This window comes from Piliocolobus tephrosceles, chromosome 10, assembly GCF_002776525.5.
Source record: "Piliocolobus tephrosceles isolate RC106 chromosome 10, ASM277652v3, whole genome shotgun sequence".
NCBI lineage: Eukaryota > Metazoa > Chordata > Mammalia > Primates > Cercopithecidae > Piliocolobus > Piliocolobus tephrosceles.
In genome coordinates this window covers 9500120-9524592 of record NC_045443.1, presented here as the reverse complement: position 1 = coordinate 9524592, position 24473 = coordinate 9500120, and the positions used below count along the sequence as shown (strand labels likewise).

The window sequence follows — 24473 nt, the reverse complement described above, 5'->3', positions numbered from 1 at the left end:
GGAAGGCATTCTTAAAACTTTTGATTAAGATGATATTGTATGCTACCATCAAATATTGATCTCATTCCCCCCAAACCTCTTTTATCTAACTTTAGGTAGAATTATAAAACTGGTTAAAATAAGGGAGGAAGGATAAAGTATGCACTCTATTGTACCACAGCAATAATTTTTTTGATGGTAGCATGCACTGGTAGGTTGACATTTAGTTAAACGGGAAATGCTTAAACCTCATCACAGTCCCTAAATCCCTAAATCATAGATTGTTGTATTGAATGCATTTAGTTTCAGCCTCTTCTCTTTCACATATTTTGACATAAATAAACCCTGTTGAAATCCCAACGATGTAGTTTGGATCTTACATATTCTGAACTTGTTATTTAATAAATCCAGTGCGATCACGTTGTTTCATAGTGTATTTTTTAGAACATTTTCTCTCCTTATCCTTCTTAGGGTTGGTAAAGATGCCTCCATGGATATCGGAATACTAGCAATTCCTTAGTAAGAGTAGGAAAGGGATATATTCTTTCCGTTAAGTACTCCTAAAGCCCGGAGTATCTTTACACCATCCAATAAAACAATCTTTAAAAATATTAGAAATATTAGCTAAATTTTTCATATTATGTATGCATTCTGAGAACTGTATGAGGATCTGGATCATAGCTAACATCTTCTCAAGTATTTGTTTTATAAAATACTTAGTAAAAGTGAAACTAAATCTTGAACAGTTTTAAGTCATGGTTAAACCTTCTCCATTGTAATTCAAATAACGTAAGTCTGAATTTATGAGGACAAAACAGTCACATACAAATCTCAATCTTGTTGTTATAACAAGGAATTTTCGAGCTTCACAAAAGAAACCACAAAATGTATTTCTTTTCTCAAAGGCTTTAACGTTATGCATCACAATTTCAATAAATAACGGTCAATCTAAACAAACAAAAATGTTCTTACCTTGCTTCTTTTAATCAGTTTTTTGATTTTCTGCTAGCAGCTTTGTGTCATGTCTTCCAGAACCTCTCTTCAAAGTTATAACTTGATTTAACTTCAATACGAAAATGTTGCTCTTGTCTTTACAATACAGCTCCAAGCTAGAGGTATACCACGTTTGAAGAGTAACTCAAAGTCTAAATAGTATTTTGCAAACTGGAAGTGACCAAGGGATATCTATTAGTCATACTGTTGTTTTATTACAATTTTCTTCTCGTCAAAAAAAAAAAAAAAAAGAAAGAAAAAAAAGCTTGCCAAGGAGGAAGGAAGTTGTGAAATAAAAATTTAAACCTGAAGAATAAACACATATTTTCTTACATTCTCAACGGGGATTCTCATCTGAACTACAGAACACAAAATTGCTCAAGTGGCTGATTCATCCAGGAGTGGTACGGAACTGGTATGAGAGGCTGATGCTAATTAATTAAACAGCATTCTTGAGGACATTACTGCTTTATTATCCTGTGTTAAGAAAGATCACCTTAAAAGCGATAGAATCAAAGAAAAAGCAGTGGTTTAAACTTTGGCTACTGAAAGAAAAACAAAAACTATTATCGCTCTCTCAAAGACAACTGTGTGCACAGTCACACTTACGGGTGTGAGCACACACACAAACACACACAGAGGGAAAACAGAAAACGAAAGTAACGAAGGGCCCACAACGTTATCATCAGCATACAAGATGACGCCGTTGCCATTATGCTTTTGCTAAGTTACCAAGCCACAGTTTTATTTTCAAATCTGCTCTAATCAGTTTCCCAGTGATTTTTGAATTACCCCTCAACAAATATATTAGGGTGGAAACTGAGGAGAAGAAGCCAGTGTCCCACAAGTGGCTTGGGGATTAACACTGCATTTGTTCTGAGAGAGAAACTTTAAGAGGAAAAGCAAATGAGAATAGAGAAGAAACTGTAGTACAAAGGAATTAAAAGAAAGAAAATATGAAGAGAATAAGAAATACAGGTTTAATCATTTCTGGGCAGAAGGAAAGGACAGATAACAAAATTGCTCTTCTCATTTTTGGAGAGAAAAAAAGACAGAAAATTCATGAGGAAATGAATATATTCCACCTTTGTTGTTAACAAAAGATTGTATCCGAAGAACTATTAGAAATGGTTAGAAAAATATAGAGATTACTCAATTATGGTTGAGTGAAATTTAGTTTTGTTCCAAAAAGGAAAACAGTAAAGATATAACAGTTAAGATAGAAAACGTTTTCAACACAGCAAAACGTTCCCTGCCATTGCTTTGAGGTTCATCCTCACCCCTGAAACCAGGCAGCAGCCAACTTACTATCAATAAACATGAGCTTTGCTGGTTTTAGAAATTCCTGTAATCAGAATGACACAGTTGGTAATTCTTGTAAGTCTGATGTCTTTTACTGAGCATGTTTTTGAGTTTTATCCATGTTGCATAGATCAGCAGTTCATTTCTTTTTATTACTGAGTAGTATTTCATTGTATCAATATAAAATATTTTTTATCCATTTTATAATAAAATGTATCCATTACTACCTTGAGCTTTTTCCACTTCTTGGATATCATAAGTAAGGTCAAAATAAACATTTATGCAAAAGTTTTTCTACTGACACATGTTTTTTAATCTTTTGAAGAAATACCTGGAGGTGAAACTACTGATTAGGTAGAAAATGTATGTTTTCTTTTATAAATGCATGTTTTTCCAAAAAGTTGTGCCATTCCCAACATTAATACTGGATGGTTCTATTTGCTGCACATCAATAGCCACATTAGATATGCCCAACGTTTTTCAATTTAACCATTCTAGTAGGTGTGTAGTAGAATCTAGATGTGATTTTAATTTGTCCATCTCTAATGATATCTTGAGCATTTATTCATGTGCGTATTGGCAACTCATATATCTTTTTTCAATGACCTATTTAAATATTTTTCCCATTTTTATGGATTTATTTGTTTCCTTATGATGACTTTTAAGATATTACATATATATGTAAATATATGTGTAGAGAGAGAAACATACACATAAAAATGTGTATATAAATAAGTAAAATGGGTTGCAAAATAATATAGAAAAATCCCATTTTCTATATTATTTAAGTATTTTAAGTATTTTCTAAGTATGTTAATACTTTCATCATTTACGAAAGTATTAAAGTATTAAAAATACTTTCCATCTTGTATATAGTGATTTTTCACATTTTTTTCTCAAAAATTTTAAAAATCCAGAAACTTCTAAATGTTGGACTCTCTAATCCTAACAAAGTTATATATTCTCCCTTGTTGAGGTCATGCCTTTTTCCTTACTTAAAGAAAATATTGAGTCCTTCACACCCTCCTTACAACCCTCCCTTACTTTCCTTTCTAAGAAGTTATTGGTCATAAGGCCAATAACTAAGGTTATGTGCTAAGCTTATAAGGGAGAGAAAAGGCTATACTCAGAATGAATTTGGACTTAACCAATATATAATAACAGCAGCTTGGAGTGTACACAGTAGGATTGGATTCTGAGGGTGCTAGATCATGACAGAAACATAAAACTGGATAAGAGAGATTTTATCAGCATTGGGGCATTCAGTTGCAATATAGAATTTAATAACTTGGAAAAATGCTATGAACAGTGCTGACACACTGCTGAAATAACTCCCAGAAGACTGGAGAAAGCAATGGCTCATACTAAGTAGAGTAACATTCCAGAATTCCCATGGCAGGTAGCTGAAGAAAAGATAAAAATGCTTAGAGAAGTGGGCATGCTATAGTGGGTAAACTAGATAAGGACAGGGAATCCACAAATTGACTATGTTCTATGGGATGGTATAATGGGCACCTTATTTCCCAAAACAATAAGGAAAGTACTGGTGGAAGAACTTAAGTCCTACATAAACATCGCTGAGAAGCTTAGCATAGCTCTTCTCCACATGCCAAAGATCACGGTAGGAGATGTTCCCACAGAACTGAATTCAGAGAGAGTATTGGCACAGGGTTTAACATAGGAAATACCAAGTGTCAGAGCGCCACTCTGAAACAAGGTGGGGCCAATTATGATAATGAGGGTTGGATTGCAATAGCAGCCGGGATTACTGAAGTATACAGCTGCAGCAGTGTCAGATAGAGCTCAATGTTCGCAGAAGTAATACAGAGAGCCAGAAAGGGTGCTTCTACTTCTGTGCTGTCCTTTAACAACTGGTGGAACAGAGAAAAACTCACACACAACAAGCTCTGGTTTGTAACACCAGCTGATTTCCGTGATGTAATTATTGTCACCATTGCTGATTTCAAGGTACCCAGGTGACATCACTGAACACACAGAGTTGGAAATAAATATGCAGTCATACAGCATTACGTATTATTTTCATTATATAGGTGTAACAGATGTTAATAATTTCATGCATGGATAATAGCAAAATGTTTTAAAAACCATCACGAATTGATGAGTTCTAAGTATTTATTTTATTAGATTGGCATTAAGGCCACAACTACTACAAATGTCATGACCCGGGTTAGGTTCCAGCCCCTGCTGAGGTCTGAGTGGAGTGGGTGGATGGTCGATAGCTGAAAGAACACTTGGGGGCCCTAGGCAGGTGAAATGTAGTTTTATTTACCATCAGCGACTCTCTCACACTGTCTGCCTTTATCTCTGCGATCTGCTCTGGCTCTGTGACTCCTGCCACTGCCGCGCTTGCAGCAGCACGCCCTGGCCTGCAAGGCCAGCTCTGTCAGGATCAGCAGCTTAACTCTTCCCCTCTGGGCACAAGCTCGTCCCTGGTTCCCCTCTGCGTGCCTTCAAGACGACTGGCTCTCCCTTACAAGGGTCAGTCGTGCTACTCTCTTTCTGGGTACCAGTGTGAACCATGCCATGCTGAGCCAAGGCAAGCCCAAGAGCACTTGTACAGCATCAGCAGGGCAATTATACCTTTTCCAAACAATAGTGGATTTGAGCCAAGTATGATCTTATACAAATAGGTTAGATAACAAGTGGAGTTATATGCCTGCACTCCAAATGTGCTAAGTCACTATGGCTTGGATGTCTGCCTCAGCCTACTTGACTAAAGCACATTCATGCACCTTATAGTTGGTGCACCAACTAATACCTTTGCTTTAATATTATTTTATTAATTTAATATTATTAATTTGAAGTTTAGATAACAATTTTTACCATTAACTATGTTTAACAATTGGTTTGAGAACCTTTGAAAATTTAACAGTCAGTTGTATACCACTGACTTTGCTGGACATGTACAATAGGAAAGAAATCAAGGGTGGATTACTAGTAGGCTAAGGGCAATCATGTACTCAAAAGGTATAAACGATTACCCCAATCTAGTTTGGCCCAAGCCAGTTTTCTGACAGAGGATCCAATAATGGGAGAACTCATCCTTAACAGGAAGCCTTCTTCAACACCAAGACTAGAGTAAATGGTAAATATTTCTCCAGTCCATACCCAGTCCGACTTATATTAGTATTCTCAAGCTGCCATAATGAAATAACATAGGCTGAGTGGCTTAAACAACAGAAATTTATTTTTCATCATTCTGGAGGCTCAAAACCTAAGATCAAGGTGCTAGCCAGCTTAATGTTCAATAAGGTCTCTCTTCCTGGAGCTGGCTACTGCCTTCTCACTGTGTCCTCACATGACATTTTCTCTGTGTATGTGCAGAGATGGTATCTTTCTCTCTTTTTATATGTATATACCAGTCTTGTGAGATTAAGGCCTTACCCTTATGAACTTATTTAACCTTAGGTTCCTCCTAAAGACACTCTCTTAAAATATAGTCCCACTGGGGGTTAGGTCTTCAGCATATGTGTTTGGATGGGAGCACAGATCAGTTCACAACAGGATTCATGCCCATTTATTTGAATAACTGGGAAAAAATCCAGGACATACATTTCTAGGATTGCAGAATGCAGGTGTAAGTTGACATTGATTCCCAGGAAAGGATCATGAGCCTCCTGTCAGAGTAGAAGCTTATGGAGTCCCAGTAATAGGGTACTTGTTTATGTCTGGCTCACAGCAGGCCCAAGGACTCACCCAGTAGACATTCTTTGGTCTTTGAATACATAATTGGACATCACATACTTAAGAATTGGTACAAAGTTCACATTGATTCCTTGGCCAGCTTGGTATGTACTATGGTGAGAAAGACCAAGGCTCCTGAAACTACTCTCCTCTCCTCCACTGCACATGATGTAAACCCAAAACAATTTTGCATTATAGAGTGAATGACAAAGGTCATTGCCACCCATAAATACCTCAAAGATGCAAGGATGCTGGTATCCATTTATCTCTATTTTATTCACCAGTGCAGCACTGACAAAAACTATGGATTCTGGATGATGACAATTGATTATTGCAAACTCAACCAAACAATAATTCCAAGTGTAGCTGCTGATTTAAATGTGGTATACTTGTTAAAGCAAATTACCCCACCCTCAGGTACAGAAAATATGGCCACTAATTTGGCAAAATAATTATTTTTTATCTATTTTAACAAATGAGTACCAAAAATGTTCGGTATTTATTTAGGGCTGACATGGGTAAACACTTACATTCTTACCCCAGGTCTGTTAACTCTCCCACTCTTTATCATAATATAGCGAAGAGACCTGGACTGCTTGGACAGCCTACAAAATTTAACTCTTGTTCACTATGCTAATGACATTGTAGAACTTGAACTAGATGAGAAAGAACGAGCAAGCACATTGGAAACTCTGGTAAGATGTATACACTTCAGTGAGTTGTGAATACAACAAAGATTGAATGGCCACTGCATCACATCAGAGAAAAAAAAATTGTTTCTTAAGACAGAGTCTCACTCTGTCGCCCAGGCTGGAGTGCAGTGGCACGATCTCGGCTCACTGCAAGCTCCGCCCCCCGGGTTCACACCATTCTCCTGCCTCAGCCTCCCGAGTAGCTTGGACTACAGGCGCCCGCCAAATTTTTTATACTTTTGGTAGAGACGGGGTTTCAGTGTTAGCCAGGATGGTCTCGATCTCCTGACCTCGTCATCCGCCCGCCTCGGCCTCCCAAAGTGCATCAGTAAAACTTTTATGTTTACATGGGTTTGGCGCACGCCGGGGCATCTCTTTAAAAAAGTAGAGAACACAATGTCTAGTAGGCCTCATTGGATACTGAAGGGCCAGTGTTCATACCTGGAACACTGACATATGTATTAGCGGACACAAAAGGTTGCAAGGCTCCCATCACGGCCCAGAGAGAAAACATGGACTCCTCAGCAAATCTGGCTGCAGCGGAAGCATCTCTACCACTGAAGCCATGTAACCTGTGGCACACTGTAATACCAAAGATATCAATGGTGAGAAAAAAATTTGTGGAATTTATGGCCAAGTCCTAACAGGTGAAACATAATTTCTACTGATCCTTTGAGTCCTAGGGCAATACCAGGTCAATTATAGCTAAGCATTTACAGAACTTTTGTGAAATAGCTCCTGGAATGCTCCTGGACCTTGCAGAAATCGATTGCTCGGATGTGAGTCATCAGGCCTCCATATGTTCTGAACTGCCATTAATAAAATGAAACCCAGCCTGGCGTGGTGGCTCATGCCTGTAATCCCAGCACTCTGGGAGGCCAAGAGGCATGGATCACTTGAGGTCAGGAGTTCAAGGCCAGCCTGGCCAGCATGGTGAAACTCCGTCTCCACTAAAAATACAAAAAAAAAAAAAAAAAAAAAAAAGCCAGGCGTGGTAGCGGATGCATGTAATCCCAGCTACTCAGGAGGCTGAGGCAGGAGAATCACTTGAACCTGAGAGGCAGAAGTTGCAGTGAGCCAGGATCCCGCCATGGCACTCCAGCCTGGGTGACAGAGTGAGACTCCATCTCAAGAAGAAAAAAAAAAAAGAAAAGAAAAGAAAAAGAAACCTGTAAGACTCACCAAATATAAAGAGCAAGACTCCATCTCAAGAAAAAGAAAAAGAAAAAAGAAAAGAAAAGAAAAATAAACCTGTAAGACTCACCAAATATAAGTTCAGGCACTCCCAGCAGCAATTCATTATAAGATGAGATTGGTATATTCAGAATCAGCACAGGCAGATTCTCAGTGAAAAGGCAAGCTGAAAACCCCTATGCCAACCAGAGAACACAGGCAAGCTTCAGAAATGATACTAATGATACTATCCAGCTGTTTCACTGGCACTTTTCCCTCGGCTCATGTCTATGGCTGTTTAAGATACTTCCTAATACCTGCTGATAAACGAGGAATAAAGTTTAGTTGGTTCTTAGAAAGGTCTGTTTTGGATGTAGATGAAAGCTCTAATTGGATAATAGTTATACTACAGCACCACTAACTGAGCTTCATAAGACAATAAAAGTAACCCACATTTAAAACATATACGAACTCCTGGGCAGTGGGTAACATGTGTCTCTGTCTCTGCCACTGGAATGAAAGCTCCATGAAGCCATGAACTCAGAGGTGTTTATCTGTTTTACTCGATGATGTATTCTCGGTGGTTAGAACTGTGGCCGTAGCATAACATATATTCAAACAGTCTTATAGAATGAATCAATATATGAATGAACATATATGGAGGAATAGTCATAAAGACGTTAGTAACAGAAAATGAACAAAGGCACAAATAGTTAACCCATAACAAGGCATATATAGTCAGCGTATCCAAAGTTGTCTAAACACAATGAAAATCCAAGAAATCTAAAGTGAAACAATGCAACAGCCTATCAGATTAACAATGTGTCTATAATTACTTGAACTCAGGAGTTCGAGGTTACAGTGAGTTATGATCACACCTCTACATCAGCCTGGGTAACAGAACAGACCCTGTGTCAAAAAATAAAAATAAAAAAACTGCCCACTTAAGATTAAAATGATAATCTGGTATGGGTGTAGGAAATTCTAAATTTCGGAAGTGTAAAGTTGTAACGTTTCTGGAGAGAATGAAGACTTGCTTTTATTAACTACTTCATACATGAGGATATGAATTTTGTAAAAGATGCACATTTTCTACGTCTATTTTGGATTTGTGGAGCATCACATTTATTGAGTATCTCAACCCTTAAAGATACTCTTTTGTTGTTCATGGGCCAAGGGGAGAGGGCAAAAGGAGACTAAATGCCATGAAGGAATAACGTCAGCCTACACGGAGGTTGAGCCAAGATGATGTCCTTTAAAATGGGAAGTAATGAATTTACTAGGGAAATATGCAGAGGGTTAAACTGACAGAACTTAATTATAATTATATAGAAAACACTGAATAAATCTATAGTTTGGGAAAAACATTCAGATACAAATTTTATACATCTTCAAGTTTTGATACTCTAAAATATTTCAGCATTCGATCCCACCAAATCTGTTAGACCCATACTGAGAGAATTAGCCCAGACATAGAAGGTAAAGGAAAGAGAAGCTTCTGAAGCTACTTGATGGCTCTTGGGTAGAACTGAGGGGTCTGGAGCCCTGGATGGGGGTGGGGAACAGTTTTGAGGTTGCCACCTTTTATACAGTGAAGAGGCTAGGCAGTCGTTGACCACCTTCTCTCTCCTTTCTACAGCCTCCTCTAGACTTTGATTTCCTTTCTTCAAGGTCAGTTTTGTGAACTGATTTTTTGGGAGGATGGGGGGATGGAGAATGCTTTTGTGAAGGAACCTGGTGACAACCTGCTGCGGCAACTGTTCTCTGTTGACTACAGATGTACTGGGAGATGCTACAGCAGAATCGGGCTTTCTGATATCAATGGCAATAATTTGATTCTAGAGGTCAAGGGGTTGCAGTTGCCACAATAAGCCAAAGGGAATGATTAGTAATCAGAGTTTTCATCCACAGAAATCTGTGACAATGATTAGCTGGTTTTGAAGTTTTGGGAAATGAAAAAAGAAAAGAAAAGAAAAGAAAACAGAAAGGATGTTTCACTAAGGAGCTGCTTGATATGCTAAGGAAAATTCCATGGATGTTGGCCAGAAACTTAATCCATATTTTCAGAGAGGAGTTTCATTGTGTCTCACCCAATCCCCAGACTTCAAACTGGCAAAACTCTTCCCAGACCAGGAACCACTCAACTGGGGAGGAGATAGGCTGGGTCTCTTGGTGAAAGACATTGTAACGTGGCCACAGGTGTAATTATGATATTTATCTCCCAACACCTAAACCGGAGGAAACTTCAGCCATTTTCTTGAATGACTATATACTGGGAAAAAGCTGAGAACCTGTGATGGTTACTGGCTTGTATTTACAAACAGAAATAACAAGTATTTCTTTGTTGCCTTGCCCAGGTGTGTGTCCGCTCTCCTGATCTCTGTTATAAGATGGCCCAGAGGGAACTAAATCATCTTGATAAAGCTCCCAACATGTTATACCTCAGAACTGGTTGCACACAATAGATTCATTTACATTGATGCTATCATGCTAACTGTTCCTGGTGAAAAGTAAGCAGTAAACATACTACATATTTTTATAAGACATATGTTCACCACCATGAACTTGATCCAACTTGACCACTTTGACCCAATGAACCCTAGATTTAGAAGTGCACAGAAGCATTTTATCACAAACATAACTGTGGCATTTTGGAGGCAAGGCCTGAACAGTTCCAAAGAAGCAGAGTAAACTGCATGAGCAGATGGCTCAGACTCCCATGCCACATGTTTGCATTCCTTTGCCATCTCCACCTCAACCATACCTATGGCCCAGGTTGGGGGTGGAACAGAGGGTTCTGTACGATCTTACACGGAAGTAGTTGAAAAAAATAGGTTTATCAGTGGATACGTAAAATACGGCAGCTGGAATAGATGCCACACTACAGTCCCATTCAGGAGAAGACTGTGAAAGACAGAAATGAAGGTAAGTGTTCTCACTGAACAGAAGTTTGGATGATATGTCTGGTTGTGCACCTGACAGGAGGGATAAGCTCTCAGAGAAATACATCTAAATTGTCTCATCAGAAACTAATAGGTGAGATGGCTTGTCAGAAACTCAAAAAGAACAAAATAGAAAAACTAATGAGAAGCTAAGAGGTACATATAGAAATCACACAGAATGGACATGGAGTGTGTAAATATGCATTCCCACGTAAATACTCACAAGTGACGTCCAGTGTTGAAGAGGATCCTCAATAATCAGGTGAACACAACATGTGCTGTGGGAAACAGCCTCTTTCCCCGGATACTCTGGTATTTAATGAATGGATTGATATTGAGTGGCCATGTAGCAGAAACAGAACCATTAGCGTGTGTGTGTGTGAGTGTGTGTGTGTTAAGTAAAATATATATAAAATAAGGAATGTGATTATGGAGGCTGGTAAGTCAAAATTCTGCAAGTGGCCATGGACAGACTGGGTACCTAGGAAGGCTCAATTCAAGTGAAAGTCCACTGTCTGTAGAATCAGGAGGAGCCGCAGATAAAGTCTGAAGGCCATTGCTGGAGAATTCTCTCTCACTCAGGGAAGATAAGTCTTTTTGTTCTATTCAAGGCTCCAACTGACTCAATAAGGCCCAGTCACATTACAGAGGAGGCAAATCTGTCTTACTCAAAGGTCGCTGATTTAAATATGAATCCCTCACAAAAATAAGCAGAGTGATGTTTGATCAAGTATCTGGACTCTGACTCAGCCAGGTTGACAGAAAATAAACGGCCACACCTACTGAAGGAAAATCTGTCAGGCATTTTCTGAAAAACAAACAAACAAACAAAAAAGTTTAAAGAGTTAAATTCTTTCCAAGTGACCCCTATTGTCACTGACTTGAGACTTGCTGATCTTTTATTTTCCTGTTTTGTGGCATCTAACCATTGTTATTTGGACCCTACTAGTCAAAAATTAGTCAGACCTTAAAGCCCACAGACTAAATATATGGCTCTGGGCAGAAGCTTTTAGCCTTCTTAAATCTCAATACTTTGATTTATAATAAGAAAAATCTACCTAATGATGCTTTTACGTGACTGTTAAATTAAATTTACTACTTTTTAATCTATGTCCCAATTAGCAAAATGGCTATTTTAACTTTTTTAATTAGAATTTTCATTTACCTAGACATTTGTTTTGTTTGTTTAGAGATTATTTGTTTTATTTTATTTTTTCTCTTACTTTATTATAAAAGACATGAAGAAAGGAAGTAGGTCTATCTTGTTCTCTATTATGTTTCTAATACACCGCACACAAGTGGCAGGAACAAAGTCCATTTGTTGAAAACAGTAGAACACACTAGCTACTTTTACCTTGAAATTCAAAGAATTGCAGCCAGATATTAACAAGCTTATATCCATTTTCATTTACCAACACATCCTGTGTGGTTTTAGACATCTGTGTCTGAGTAAATTTTGACTATTTTTGGCCTTCCTTTTAGTTTTCTTTTGGTACTTTGTGCCTAAGAGACATATCCAAGGTTGAGATTAGTGTCCATTTTCTTTGTACTATTCTCTGGATAATAACACATTAAACATTTGAAGAGATGGAGAATGAAGATGGATATATGATGTTGAGTTTCAAGAATCGTAAATCGAAGCAGAAATCTAAAGGTAGGAATATTACTCCCCGTCACCGCATTTAGTTTAAAATTTCATGATTCTTCTAGCAAGAGAATTATCTTAGAATATTTTTAACATCTTAACATTGATAATAATAAGGAATATAAAAATGGTCATAAATTGTCTGTTAGATTATTTAGATTCATGAAAGCATCAACAATAAAAAGGCTGTATTTTCAGAGTCATGAGGTAAGAGAAATGCTAATATGACGATGCGTAATCCTGTGTGTTGTAGCATAAGAACATAAGTTTTGAAGAAAAGGCTGAAAAGTCGTGTTTTTACAGAAACTTCCTCCTACAAAACTTAAAGTTTATGGAAACACTAATGTTGGTATGATATCTATGAAAACATGTTTCGTGAAGTTGCCTATTATAGTTGGAAGGTAAGATCTAGTGGTGGTTGGTCCTGTAGTGTTTTACAGCTTAAAAAGCATATATATATATATAAGCTTATATAGATATATGCTTATATATGCTTATACATATAGAATATTTTTAGTCTCCATAACATCTCTATAGGACTGGTAGAACAATCCACCAGGAATGTGAGAAGAGAGGAAAAAACATAAAAATGGTAATCCTTGCTCCTTAGGGCTGCTTTGTGGTTGGCTTTATTTGTTTATTCAGGAATTTTGAAAAGAATCTTGTTGAAATAGCTAAGACCTAAGTTAAGATGACATAGGCCAGAAATTGAGAATTACCAGTCACAGTGGCAGTTCTGCCATATATATTGAACGTTCTCGTGTACTATCTCATTTTATATCTAGCAAATGCAAACTTCCCCTGCACCCCCCCCAAATGACACTTTTCTCATTATCTGAAGACTCAGGATCTTTTTCGTGTTTCAATATCATGAAGCAAATGTTTACTTTTTCCATAGTAACTTACTTCCATGCAGCAAAACTAGTACCCTTGGTGTTAAATTGACTGAGGCAGGCCAGGCATGATGGCTCATGCCTGTAATCCCAGAACTTTGGGAGGCAGAGGTGAGTGGGTCACCTGAGGTCAGGAATTCGAGACCAGCCTGGCCAACACCATGAAACCCTGTCTCTACTAAAAATACAAAAAAAATTAGCTGGATATGTTGGTGTGTGCCTGTAATCCCAACTACTTGGGAGGCTTAGGCAGGAGAATCACTTGAACCCGGGAGGCAGAGGTTGCAGTCAGCTGAGATCATGCCACTGCACTCCAGCCTGAGTGACAGAGCAAGACTCCACAAAAAAAAAAAAAAAAAAAAAAAAGAAAAGAAAAAAGTTAGTCAGACCCTAAAGCCCACAGACTAAATGTATGGCTCTGGGCAGAAGCTTTTAGCCTTCTTAAATCTCAATACTTTGATTTATAATAAGAAAAATCTACCTAATGATGCTTTTATGTGAATGTTAAATTTACTACTTTTTAATCTACAAACTACTTTTTAATATACAAATGTGTACAGAGACTGAAAATCTGAGTGTTGATACATAAAATATAAGAAATATCCATTTAAATTATGAAAGAAAGAAGGATAGGGCTGGGAAAATAAATTGGGCCACAAAAATTACTGTAGGCACGTTTGCGCTTGCCATACATTTGCTTCCAAGCTTCCATGTTCTTATTGCCCTAATGGAAGTTGTTCAATTTACCTTGTGTATAAGATAAAGTTACACCTATTGCTTAAGATAGATATAAATAATCTTGGTCCTAAATCAGAAAAAGTATTTTCCTGAGTTCTCATGAAGCACATAAAATAATACAATTAGTGTTCTTGCAATAGTAGCACTAGCAGATTTTGCAGGGTAATTTCTTCGTATAGCCCCATGTAAGCCAATGGCATCTAGCCAAGCATTGCTAAGATAGGTCAGCATACTGCACTTCAGGTACTCAGCTCTCTGTTCATCTGGCTTGATATAGTATGTAAATCATGGCTTACATGAAAATATTAATTTTTGATCTATTGTTAGGTTTTTTATAAATCTTATTTGGCAAGAAGTTTCCATGTATGGAAAGAGCACTTGTTCTTTATTACCAATTAACTACAGATCCATATACCTGTGATTGGTATTTTCTCATAAAATTGCAGAAATGTATTTTGATGATTTTCAATTAAGTAGAAGTCTTTCCATGTTTGCTTGAACAGCAGAAATATCTACAGGGAAGAAAAAGAAAGAAAATTATTTTGTACTTAGTAATACAGACAATTGAGTAGTAAATTTCAAAAGGTACACTACATATAGTAAATTCTCTAAGTATATACTATAGATCTAATCAGATGCAGTAAATCCATAAAACCTATTGAAGTAAAGCATCCACATGGAAATTAGATTTGAGAAACAGCACTTTTATTATGATGTAGATGGCAAATTATTTGTGAAATGTACAACCAAGGTGATGAAATTAAATGCTTGTTTGTAGATAAAATAATAAAAACTAGGGAATAATTATCAGAGTATCTCAAATTACTTTGCTTTCTCTTTGGCCACTAGCCTGGTAAGTTGGCTAGAATGATTTTAGATTGAGATATTAATTATATGATGTCTGCATATAAAAGGAACTTGTTATAATTTTGTGAAAAAAGTGTATAAATCCAATTTATTCAAAAGTGCTAATATGTGGAAAAAAGTAGATAAAATTGAAAGAGGATTATAATATACGTGTCCCTGTTTAAATGCTCTAGAGATTATTCATTTATTCCTCTGTAAGGAAACTGCTCTTCCAACTCTAATGTGATAAAATACTATAGCATAGATGCCATATAAGCATCATGAATTGGAGATCTAATACTACCTAGGGTGAAACTGATTCCTGTCTGAAGAGTCAAACCCAGAAAATATAATATATTACAGGTATAAGGTGAAATAAAATGTGGATATTTCCAGTACAGTGATTGGTATATAATAGGATTTTAATAAATATTTCTTTCCCTCTTTTATTTCTTAACAGCGACTCACTAAATTGAATAAAACACATAATTGTGCCTGACATAAATATATACATTTTATATATTATTCTTTCTATATAATTTACATGTATAGAAAAATATGTTTACATTGTATATCTTTATATTTTATATAATAATATGTGTAACAAATATTTATATCTTATATAATTTATATAAATAATACATGTCATATTTATTTGTATGTATAGTATGTATGGAATTTAAGACATCATTTTTAGGTCCTCAAAAACACCACCAAATAATTAACAAATCCATGTCAGTACAATCCAAAACATTTAATAATAGTAGTATCTCCTTGGTTTGGGATTATACACTTTTTATTTTTAAATTTTCATTTAATCATAAATTCTAATGACATATCTAAAATGAACGTGAACTGTCTCTGTAATAAAAATGAAAAAAATTTATAAAGTGAATAATCACAAGAATTCTAAAATTCATGAAGTAAAATTCAACATTTCAGATTTCTCCCTATATCCACAATATTATTGTCTTCTGCTCATATTTGGATGCATTGGGATCCTTATTTTCATTATGACAGTGATTGGCCTGAAGTTCTGGCGTGAGTAGTAAATTTTTATTTATGTGAACATTTTCGGAAGATAAATGTTGATCCTTCATTCCTCTGAATGCCAAGATAAGCTATACATTGTAGCCCAAAACTGATATATGTCTTATTATAAAATTATGTTAAATTTTAAAAATTAAATGCTCAAATGCAAACTTGGTATTTATTCTGCATCTTTTCTTATAAAGAACTCCCAATAGAGGTTGACTTCATTATCTTATAACAAAAAAGGAATGTATTTTTACTAAAGAGTGTGTGCTCATTGGTATCACTTTGTGAGATCATTATTTAAGTATATATATATTTTTAAGACCCCTCTGAAAACCATTTTAGACCTCTAGACTTTTTTCTTCCTGAAGTGGTACTTACATGTGTATACTGTAGCTATTCTATTTGAACCAAAGAAATTGATAGTTTCTTTGATTTTTCTGTCTTGCTTTTAAGGCTGTGAGCTAAAATGAGTAGTGTCTTACATACAACATGACAGGAAATAGATTTTGGGGGCTTCTGAGATGAGATTTCTAAAAATAGGTGAGTCCTAAGGCAACTTCTGTAGCGTAGAAGCTCCTTTACTTCTTAATAAAGGGTCTATTTTTGTATTGGGCAATTGGGCAATTTTGTGTTTTTCCCAATACAACAAGGGAAAATGTCAGACTTTTCTCAGACCAAATATATATTCTACTTAATGTATTTTTTCTCTAAATATCAATCATATACCTCAAATGTGTTCAGTGCTATACTGAAATCAATTACTAATCACCCGAAAAGGTCCACTTATTTAACATTCAATGTTAAATGACTATTTTTATTATTATGAATCTACCTAAGTAAGTGTTGCTTTCTGTTAACCAGTAATTCTAAGAAGTTGAATCCACTGTAGTAATTACTATGGCTTTAAAAATGTTCCTAAAATTCAGGAGTAGATAATTTCTTGGTAGACACTGAGTATGATTTTTACAGGCCAGTCTGCTCTCTTGTATATCAGTTTTCTCTTCAATAAAATAAAAATGGTAAAATGACATAAATGATGCAATAATTATTCTTTTAAAGAAAACCACTATTGAGAAGAAATCAATAAATTTTGATATGTTGATGAATTACTAGTAGGAAAAATATTTTTTCTAGCCATATTTTTATTCTAATAAATTAATAACAATTACAATATGTGTGTTTCTATAAAATTTGTCCTTGGATTTTGACCAGTTTAAAATACTCTTCATGGCTTCCAGTCAAAATGGAGTATTGACCATAAATATTTATATCTCCTCTCTTCCAAGAATCTATCTGTAGAACAAGAAAAGATAACAAAATAGAGTAAATTAATCAAAGCACATAGAATGGAAAGGGGAGAAAATTTAAAAACAAATGAAAAGTGGATAGTATAATGCTATTGGATAAATCAAAGGGGAGAAACTTAGTTCAAAGACAGCGTAAAAGACAACTTCTGTGTAGATGAAAGCTGTTCATCATGGCTAAGCTAAGGCAGGGCTCCACTTCAGAGAGGAGAGTCAGAGGGTAAATGGAGGTCTAAAACAAGGTAATTCTTTAATACATACAATGCTTATTACCCATTAAATTTAAAAATAAAATAACTTTTGAAAGTCAAAAAAATGAAGCAAACTAATTAAGTGAAAGACTTCCTAAGCCATGCTCTTTTCGATTGGTGTCTTGTCAATCTGTCGGTCTATTTACACAGTGGGTTTTGCCCCTATAGCATGGAAAAAAAAAAAAAAAAAAAAAGAACTCTCTAAAACAGTGAGATATATAGATAGAGCTAGGTAGAGCCCCTGATTTACGGACTGGTGGTCCGTGCAATAAAGTGTATACCCCCTTGTTTTGGTTTTGGAGTGAGAGAGGGGAGTAGTATATAGGTCTACCACATAGCTTGCCTGTTTCTTGTGACCTGTCTTCTGAAAAGTCATAATAGCTAACCAAATATCCCAGAGCATAAAGAAAAATGTCAGAAAAAATAAATAAATAAATAGAAGAGGATATCTGAGACAAAAAAAACTTAAAAAAAAATACCTGTTTATCCAGGAAGGTCAATAGCTCTTTTAACAAGCTTCCAGAAGAAGAAAATAGGTGAAAAAAAAGTACATATAAAATAATGAAAAAAGTAATATAAACCATTTTTCAAGAGTAAAAGCAAAACCAAAAACCATGAGTTTTCAGCTTACAAGAACCCACTAAGTTCAGAACAGAATACAAAAATAGATAATACATAGAAAGAGATGATAGATTAGGTAGATAGATTTAGATAGATAGATAATTTCAGAACACCATGAGTAAAAATGTAATCCTAAAGGGTTTACATAAATAGTTTTCCCCCAAAGCAAATTAGCATCAGATTTTTAAATGCACCTAAAAAGACTTTACTGGAGCAATAATGCCTTCAAAGGTACGAGCAATCTTGATTTTAACTTAAATTTAAAACAAGAGTAATCAAGTAAATATTTTTTCCATTCACTCTTTTGGAATAACAACAGCAAAAAAGAATGTGGGAGGTGGGTGGCTAACTTAAGAGAGAATCAAGGTAGCCCCAGAATATAATTAAAAGACTTTTCAAATGAACAAGTGTTCTGTTTTCCTAGCTAGCAATTAGTTCTGTCTACATGAAAACAAACTCTAAACGATGCAACTAGGAAGCTGAAGGAACTTGATGATATGGTCAAAAGATTTTTTTTTTTTTTTTTGGTCTGCAACAAAGGGAAGTAAGATCAAGACTAGGTGTCGGAGCTCATGTCTGTAATCCCAGCACTTTCGGAGGCGAGGCGGGCGGAGCGCTTGAGCCCAGGAGTTCCACAGACCAGTTTGGGCAACATAGCAAAACCCCGTCCCTAGTAAAAAAATGTACAAAAATTAGCTGGGTGTGGAGGTGGGTGCCTGTACTCTCAGCTACTTGGGAAACTGAGGCAAGAGGATGGCTTGAGCTCAGGATCCAGATGTTGCAGTGAGCTGTGATGGCCCACTGCACTTCAACTCAGGTGACAAAGCCAGATTCTGTATATATATAAAATTTTTAAAAGTTAAGAAAAGTAATAAAAATTTAAAAAAAAGAAAAAAGAACATCAATTAAAAAGTCCAGTGAAAAAAATAAAATAATATACAAAAATGTAACATTATATATGAAGTCTAAGATTGTACATAATATTTAGAATTGTAGGCCAAACGCAGTGGCTCACACCTGTAATCCCAGCACTTTGGGAGGCCAAGGTGGGCGGATCACGAGGTCAGGAGATTGAGACCATCCTGGCTAATATGGTGAAACCCTGTCTCTACTAAAAATACAAAAAATTAGCTGGACGTGGTGGCGCGTGCCTGTAGTCCCAGCTACTTGGGAGGCTGAGGCAGGAGAATGGTGTGAACCTGAGAGGCAGAGCTTGCAGTGAACCGAGACTGCGTGAGACTCCGTCTCAAAATAAACAAATAAATAATAATAAAAAGTAATAAAAATAAAAAAATAGAGTTGTGATTTGCACTTAGACGAGTAAAAGCAGATATGGTGAAACGTAGTTAAATCTGGGGAAGAAGAGGAGTGGATGCATAGGAGAAGAGAAACTCACAATTTTTATTAGTATGCCTTCATTTTCTGCTGGTACTTTTTCTCACGTACCTAGATTGCTATTAATTTTTAAATGTTTCTCATATCTTTTCTTTGCACTGAGTACAGATAAAAAAATGGATTTCTCCCAGAATGTAAATATCAGCAGTCTATCAGGTAATACTCTTTCTGTTTGTTGTGTGCTACTTTTAGGGGTAAATTTAGTTTTGACTTCCCTCTTCCTGCATTCACCCATGTTACACAGTAAGCCAACAGCGCTAGTGGAGAAAGGTATGAGACTGAAAAGGACATCCTCTTTCTCAGTGCCACTGCTGCATATCAAATGGTTGAAAGAAAGGACGGTTGTAGTGATTTCTAGGAGGAAAAAAATAGGGTTTTAGTGAGTCAACAACAGGATGATAGTGGATTTCCTGCCATACCTAACTTACCCAGTATTTATCGAGCATCCACTGATAGGTGTAACATGTAATGGCTGTAGGCTGTAGTGGGAAGAGTGTGCTTGGGATAGACCTGTGTTTGAATCAAGACATTTCAGCCAACTGTTCACATGAATTTAGGCAAATTAAACATAATTCTTTAAACTTTTAAATGAGGATATTATAATAACTATATCATAGAATATTTCATGTAGATTAATCAAACATAGGTCTATCCCAAGCGCTCACTAGGATTATATTAGATAGCAAGATGACAGCATGTATTAATGAGTTAAGAATATATATGATGTTTCATAAATCTAAATTTAGGTCCTAATAACCTTTTTCAAGTTATACTTGCTCAGGTTACTTTTTTAATCTTAGCTGGACATATAGTTTTATTTCTAAAAATAATTTTTTAATAAAATTTTAGGGTCAGAGTTGACAGACTAAAATATTAACAGTGAAAATATGACATGCTTTAACTTAGAAATATTTAATCCAACCAGTCAACATTCAACAATAAGCATTTATTACATACAAAGTACTAAATGATAAGACAGTCAAAGATGAATATGACATTCCCACCTCACAAACCTTCCAATCAGGTGGAAGATACGGAGATGTTTACAAATGACCAGGACATAAACGATTTGTCCTTTGCTTTAACAAAGGTATCAATTATGATACGTATGTGTTGAGTCTTATAGATAGCAGAAATTGACTGGTTCAAGGCTTCCTTTCTGAGGTGGACATACAATTGTACATTAAAGAAAAAGTTAGCGGGTAAAGAAGGAAGGGGAGGCTATTCAAGACTAAGATAAAAATATGAACGAAAAGCACAGGAGAATAAGTACCCAATGCATCAGTAACAGTAAGTAATCTCACGGACATGAACTGCAGGATGTAAAGACAATATTGAAATGTCAAAGGAATTAGAACCAAATAGTGGAGGAAATTAAATAATAAGTTTTTACTTTTCCAGTTTATAATTAACTGTCAAAAATGTTATAATTTGCTTCCTTTGATTATGGGGATTAGAATTCACAAGCTTTGTTCTCCCCTACTCCATCATCCAAAACCCTGCCCGACTCCTGGAAATATACAGGTTAGCAAATTATTCTCATTTTATATAATATGCTTTTTAATGACAAAAAAAGACTTGGAAAAATCTATTTTCCAAGTAGTCACAGTTTAATTAACTTTCCCCTATATTTTCCTTTAGGACACAATTATTTGTGCCCAAATGACTGGCTGCTGAACCAAGGGAAATGTTACTGGTTTTCAACTTCTTTTAAAACGTGGAAACAGAGTCAACGTGATTGTACACAGCTACAGGCACATTTACTGGTGATTCAAAATGTGGATGAGCTGGTGAGAAATCAAAAACAGGATCTAACTGCACAAGGAAAAATGGCTAGGTGCAAGTTCACTGCCTAAGAAGCATGGGACGTTTATTGTCCTTGCTTTTGAACATGTGTTAGCCATAATGTAGTTACTATTGTTCATGAAAAAATGCTAATGTATATGAAAAAATATATTTTATTAATGCTGGCACAGAGACTCACACTATAGAAGGCATCAAAATTTGTTTAAACAAATGAATGAATAAATACACTATTTCCTCTGCAGGAGTTCATACAGAACAGTTTAAAACCTGGACATTTTGGTTGGATTGGACTATATGTTACATTCCGAAACCTATGGATGTGGATAGATGAACACTTTTTAGTTCCAGAATTGTGAGTAGTTATCTGTAAGGGAGGGGTGATAATGTTTATTTATAGAATTATTTTTATATTAAGCTTCCTCACTTTCTATTCTTTTTTCCTTCTCTCTCTGTTTTCCCTTATCTTTAATTCTTTTTCTCCTTTTTCCTTTCTAGCTCTCTCTTTTCTTTCTTTCCTTCCTCCCCCTCCCTTTTTTTTTCTTTGCTTATTCTCTTCTTTAACATTCACTAATTTTGAAAAATGGAATGGAAAGTATTCATTTTGTCACCTGGCATTTTAATTGTCCAAAATTCAATAATTTTTAAATTTCTAATCTGATTTAAATCTCATTTGAAAATAATTGTATGCAAATACTTTTCATGTGGTAAAAGCAAAGACAAAATTCACCTATAAATAAAAGCTGGAATATGTAGAAAGGTCTGGAGTTGAAATCAGAAAACATGATTTTAAAAATTTTGCCCTTCAGAAATTCGACTGAACTTGTTGATATCTGTTTCCCTCCTCCCTCCCTCCCTTCCTTCCTTCCTCCCTTCCTCCCTTCCTTCTTTCCTTCCTTTCTCTCTTTTTCCCTTTCTCCCTTTCTTTCTTTCTTTTCTTCAGCAGAGCCTTGCTCTATGGCTCAGGCTGGAGTGCAGTGGCATGATCATTGCTCACTGCAGATTTGACCTTCCAGGCTCAAGCAGCTCTCCCACTTCAGCCTCAGACTAGCTAGAACTACAGGTGTGGTGCCATTACACCTGGCTGATTTTTTGTATGCTTTGTAGAGACAGAGTTTTGCCATGTTGCTCAGGCTTGTCTCCGACTCCTGAGTTCAAACTATCACCCACCTCAGCCTCCTAAAGTGCTGAGATTACAGGTGTGAGCCGCCACTCCCAGCCTGATACCTGCTTCTTTATCTGTATAAAAAGATTCATGATACTTTCTTCACATTGTTCTAATGTGAACAACATGAGGTATTGCATGTAAGAGTGCTTTAAAATTCTGAAGTGTCCCATTTAGATATTTTCTTCTGTGCTTTCTAGTCATACTACCAAAACACTTGAGATGTGGTTAAGTTTGGAGCAAAGGCCATGGAGTGATAGTTCATTTCAGTTTAGATATTTATCCACACCTGGGTACATCTATTCTACATTTATTATCATCCTTCATGAACATAAAACTAAAGGATGAAGTAGTGTCCATTTCCTGGACCTGCTTTTAATGCAATCTTTGAGAAAAAAAAAAGTAAGATTTCTTACTAATTTTTATTATAATTTTTTTTACTTTTTTTGGAAACCAGCATTACTATAAAGGTAAAATATCCCTTTTAAAAGCTTTTATCTTATCATTTAAGGAAAATGACAGACATGCAGGTGGTTATAACAGTGTTTAGTCTGTATTTTCTTAAATAATCATTAGTAACTAGAAAGACTAGTTTATGAAATAGCTATCTTCAAAGGCATTCCATTTATATATTGTGCATCATCCTAACCTTATACTGTGGAAGTTATATGAGGAATTTAAGGTCATTTAATAGTTTTTACTCTGACTTAAACAAAATCCTGGGCAAATGCCTCCCAACTCACATTGTTATAGCATACCTATCACTGTGTAATTTCTATTAAAAATTTTCATTTTGGCATCTACCTACCTTATAAAAAATTATTTATGCTGCTATGTGGAAAATTAATAGATGGGAAACAAAATTGAAATTATGGAGGTCAGTTTGAAGGCTATGGCTAGAGATAAGGGAGAGATAATGGTAGCTTGAGTCTAAATTGAGAAGCTGGGAGAAGTGAATGGATAGAAGAGATAATCTGGAAATAGAATACTCGGGTCTTGCAGGTATATATAATGAGAGGTTTGAGAGGTAAGGAAGAAGCTGGAATGTCTTCTAGTCTAGCTTGAGCTTGCATGTGTTGTTACTAAGATAGGAAAGAGGAGAAGAAGCTGTATTAGCAATGAAAATTCCATTCTAGAACCTCTGCAAAACTTTGGTTGCTGAAGAATTATCTATAAAAGTTTGGCTGGATAAAACTTCAAGAGATACTACCATCATTTTAAGATAGATGCTCAAAAATCTGTCCTTTATCTCTTAGGTTTTCAGTGATTGGACCAACTGATGACAGGAGCTGTGCTGTTATCACAGGGAAGTGGGTGTATTCTGAAGACTGTAGTTCCACATTTAAGGGAATTTGCCAGAGAGATGCGATCTTGACGCGCAACAGAACCAATGTTGTGTAAATGTACAACAAAATGTAGAAATACTTTGCACGTTAAAGCAGAGCCAGATTTTAAAGACTTGGGTTTTTTAGGTAAAGTTTGTAACAGAAAGTTTCTGCTAACAGACATCATCTAAATAGGAGAAAAGTATTTTATCCTAAATCGATCACAAAGACAACTTCTGAACAGAACTTTTACTCCATACTTGGATTTCTGGTTTGTCTTTTCCATGGCATTGATAATGAAAGCTAAATAAAAAGTAATTATTTTAATAGTTATTTAATAGTTTGATATCTTTTGCAATTAAAATAGCATAGAATAAAACAAATTTAAAGGAATGTTATTTAGCTATATGTACTATGCGGTAGATTGGAAAGAAAGAAGCAGTATATGTACAGATATAATATTTGAAGCATGGAATTCTGAATTTTTCATTTGTGTATCACAGCCTGAAGTGTTTGGTGGGGAGTGGGTAATGAGAAATTACCTAATAGGTATAATGTACAATATTTAGGGGATGGATAAACTAATAGCTCAGACTTCTCCACTCTGATTCATGTAACAAAATTATACTTGTACCGTTTAAACATATACAAATAAAAAAAAAA

At 35.7% G+C, this 24473-nt stretch overlaps 2 protein-coding genes across 13 annotated transcripts in view; one reads left to right on the top strand and one right to left on the bottom strand.

Annotated features, from left to right (window-relative positions):
• The window catches only part of CLEC2B (C-type lectin domain family 2 member B), an 18434-nt gene extending 16823 nt beyond the window's left edge, over positions 1-1611 (bottom strand). Inside the window, exons 1-2 of the mRNA XM_023192436.3 lie at positions 1306-1611; positions 952-1143 (exon numbers count right to left, since the gene is read on the bottom strand). The gene's annotated coding sequence lies outside the window, so the exon portion shown is untranslated. The remainder of the gene's footprint in view (positions 1-951; positions 1144-1305) is intronic.
• The window catches only part of KLRF2 (killer cell lectin like receptor F2), a 25652-nt gene extending 1179 nt beyond the window's left edge, over positions 1-24473 (top strand). Inside the window, exons 2-8 of one of the 12 annotated variants that reach the window (XM_023192429.2) lie at positions 9484-9515; positions 10202-12440; positions 15851-15949; positions 19626-19673; positions 21159-21307; positions 21566-21675; positions 23742-24473. In XM_023192429.2, the coding sequence (XP_023048197.1) occupies positions 12374-12440; positions 15851-15949; positions 19626-19673; positions 21159-21307; positions 21566-21675; positions 23742-23886 (618 nt within the window). In that variant the 5' untranslated portion in view covers positions 9484-9515; positions 10202-12373 and the 3' untranslated portion in view covers positions 23887-24473. Of the gene's footprint in view, positions 1-7807; positions 12441-15850; positions 15950-19625; positions 19674-21158; positions 21308-21565; positions 21676-23741 lie in introns of those variants that run through there. The other 11 variants (XM_023192425.1, XM_023192427.2, XM_023192424.2 and 8 more) reach the window with 11 other exon arrangements.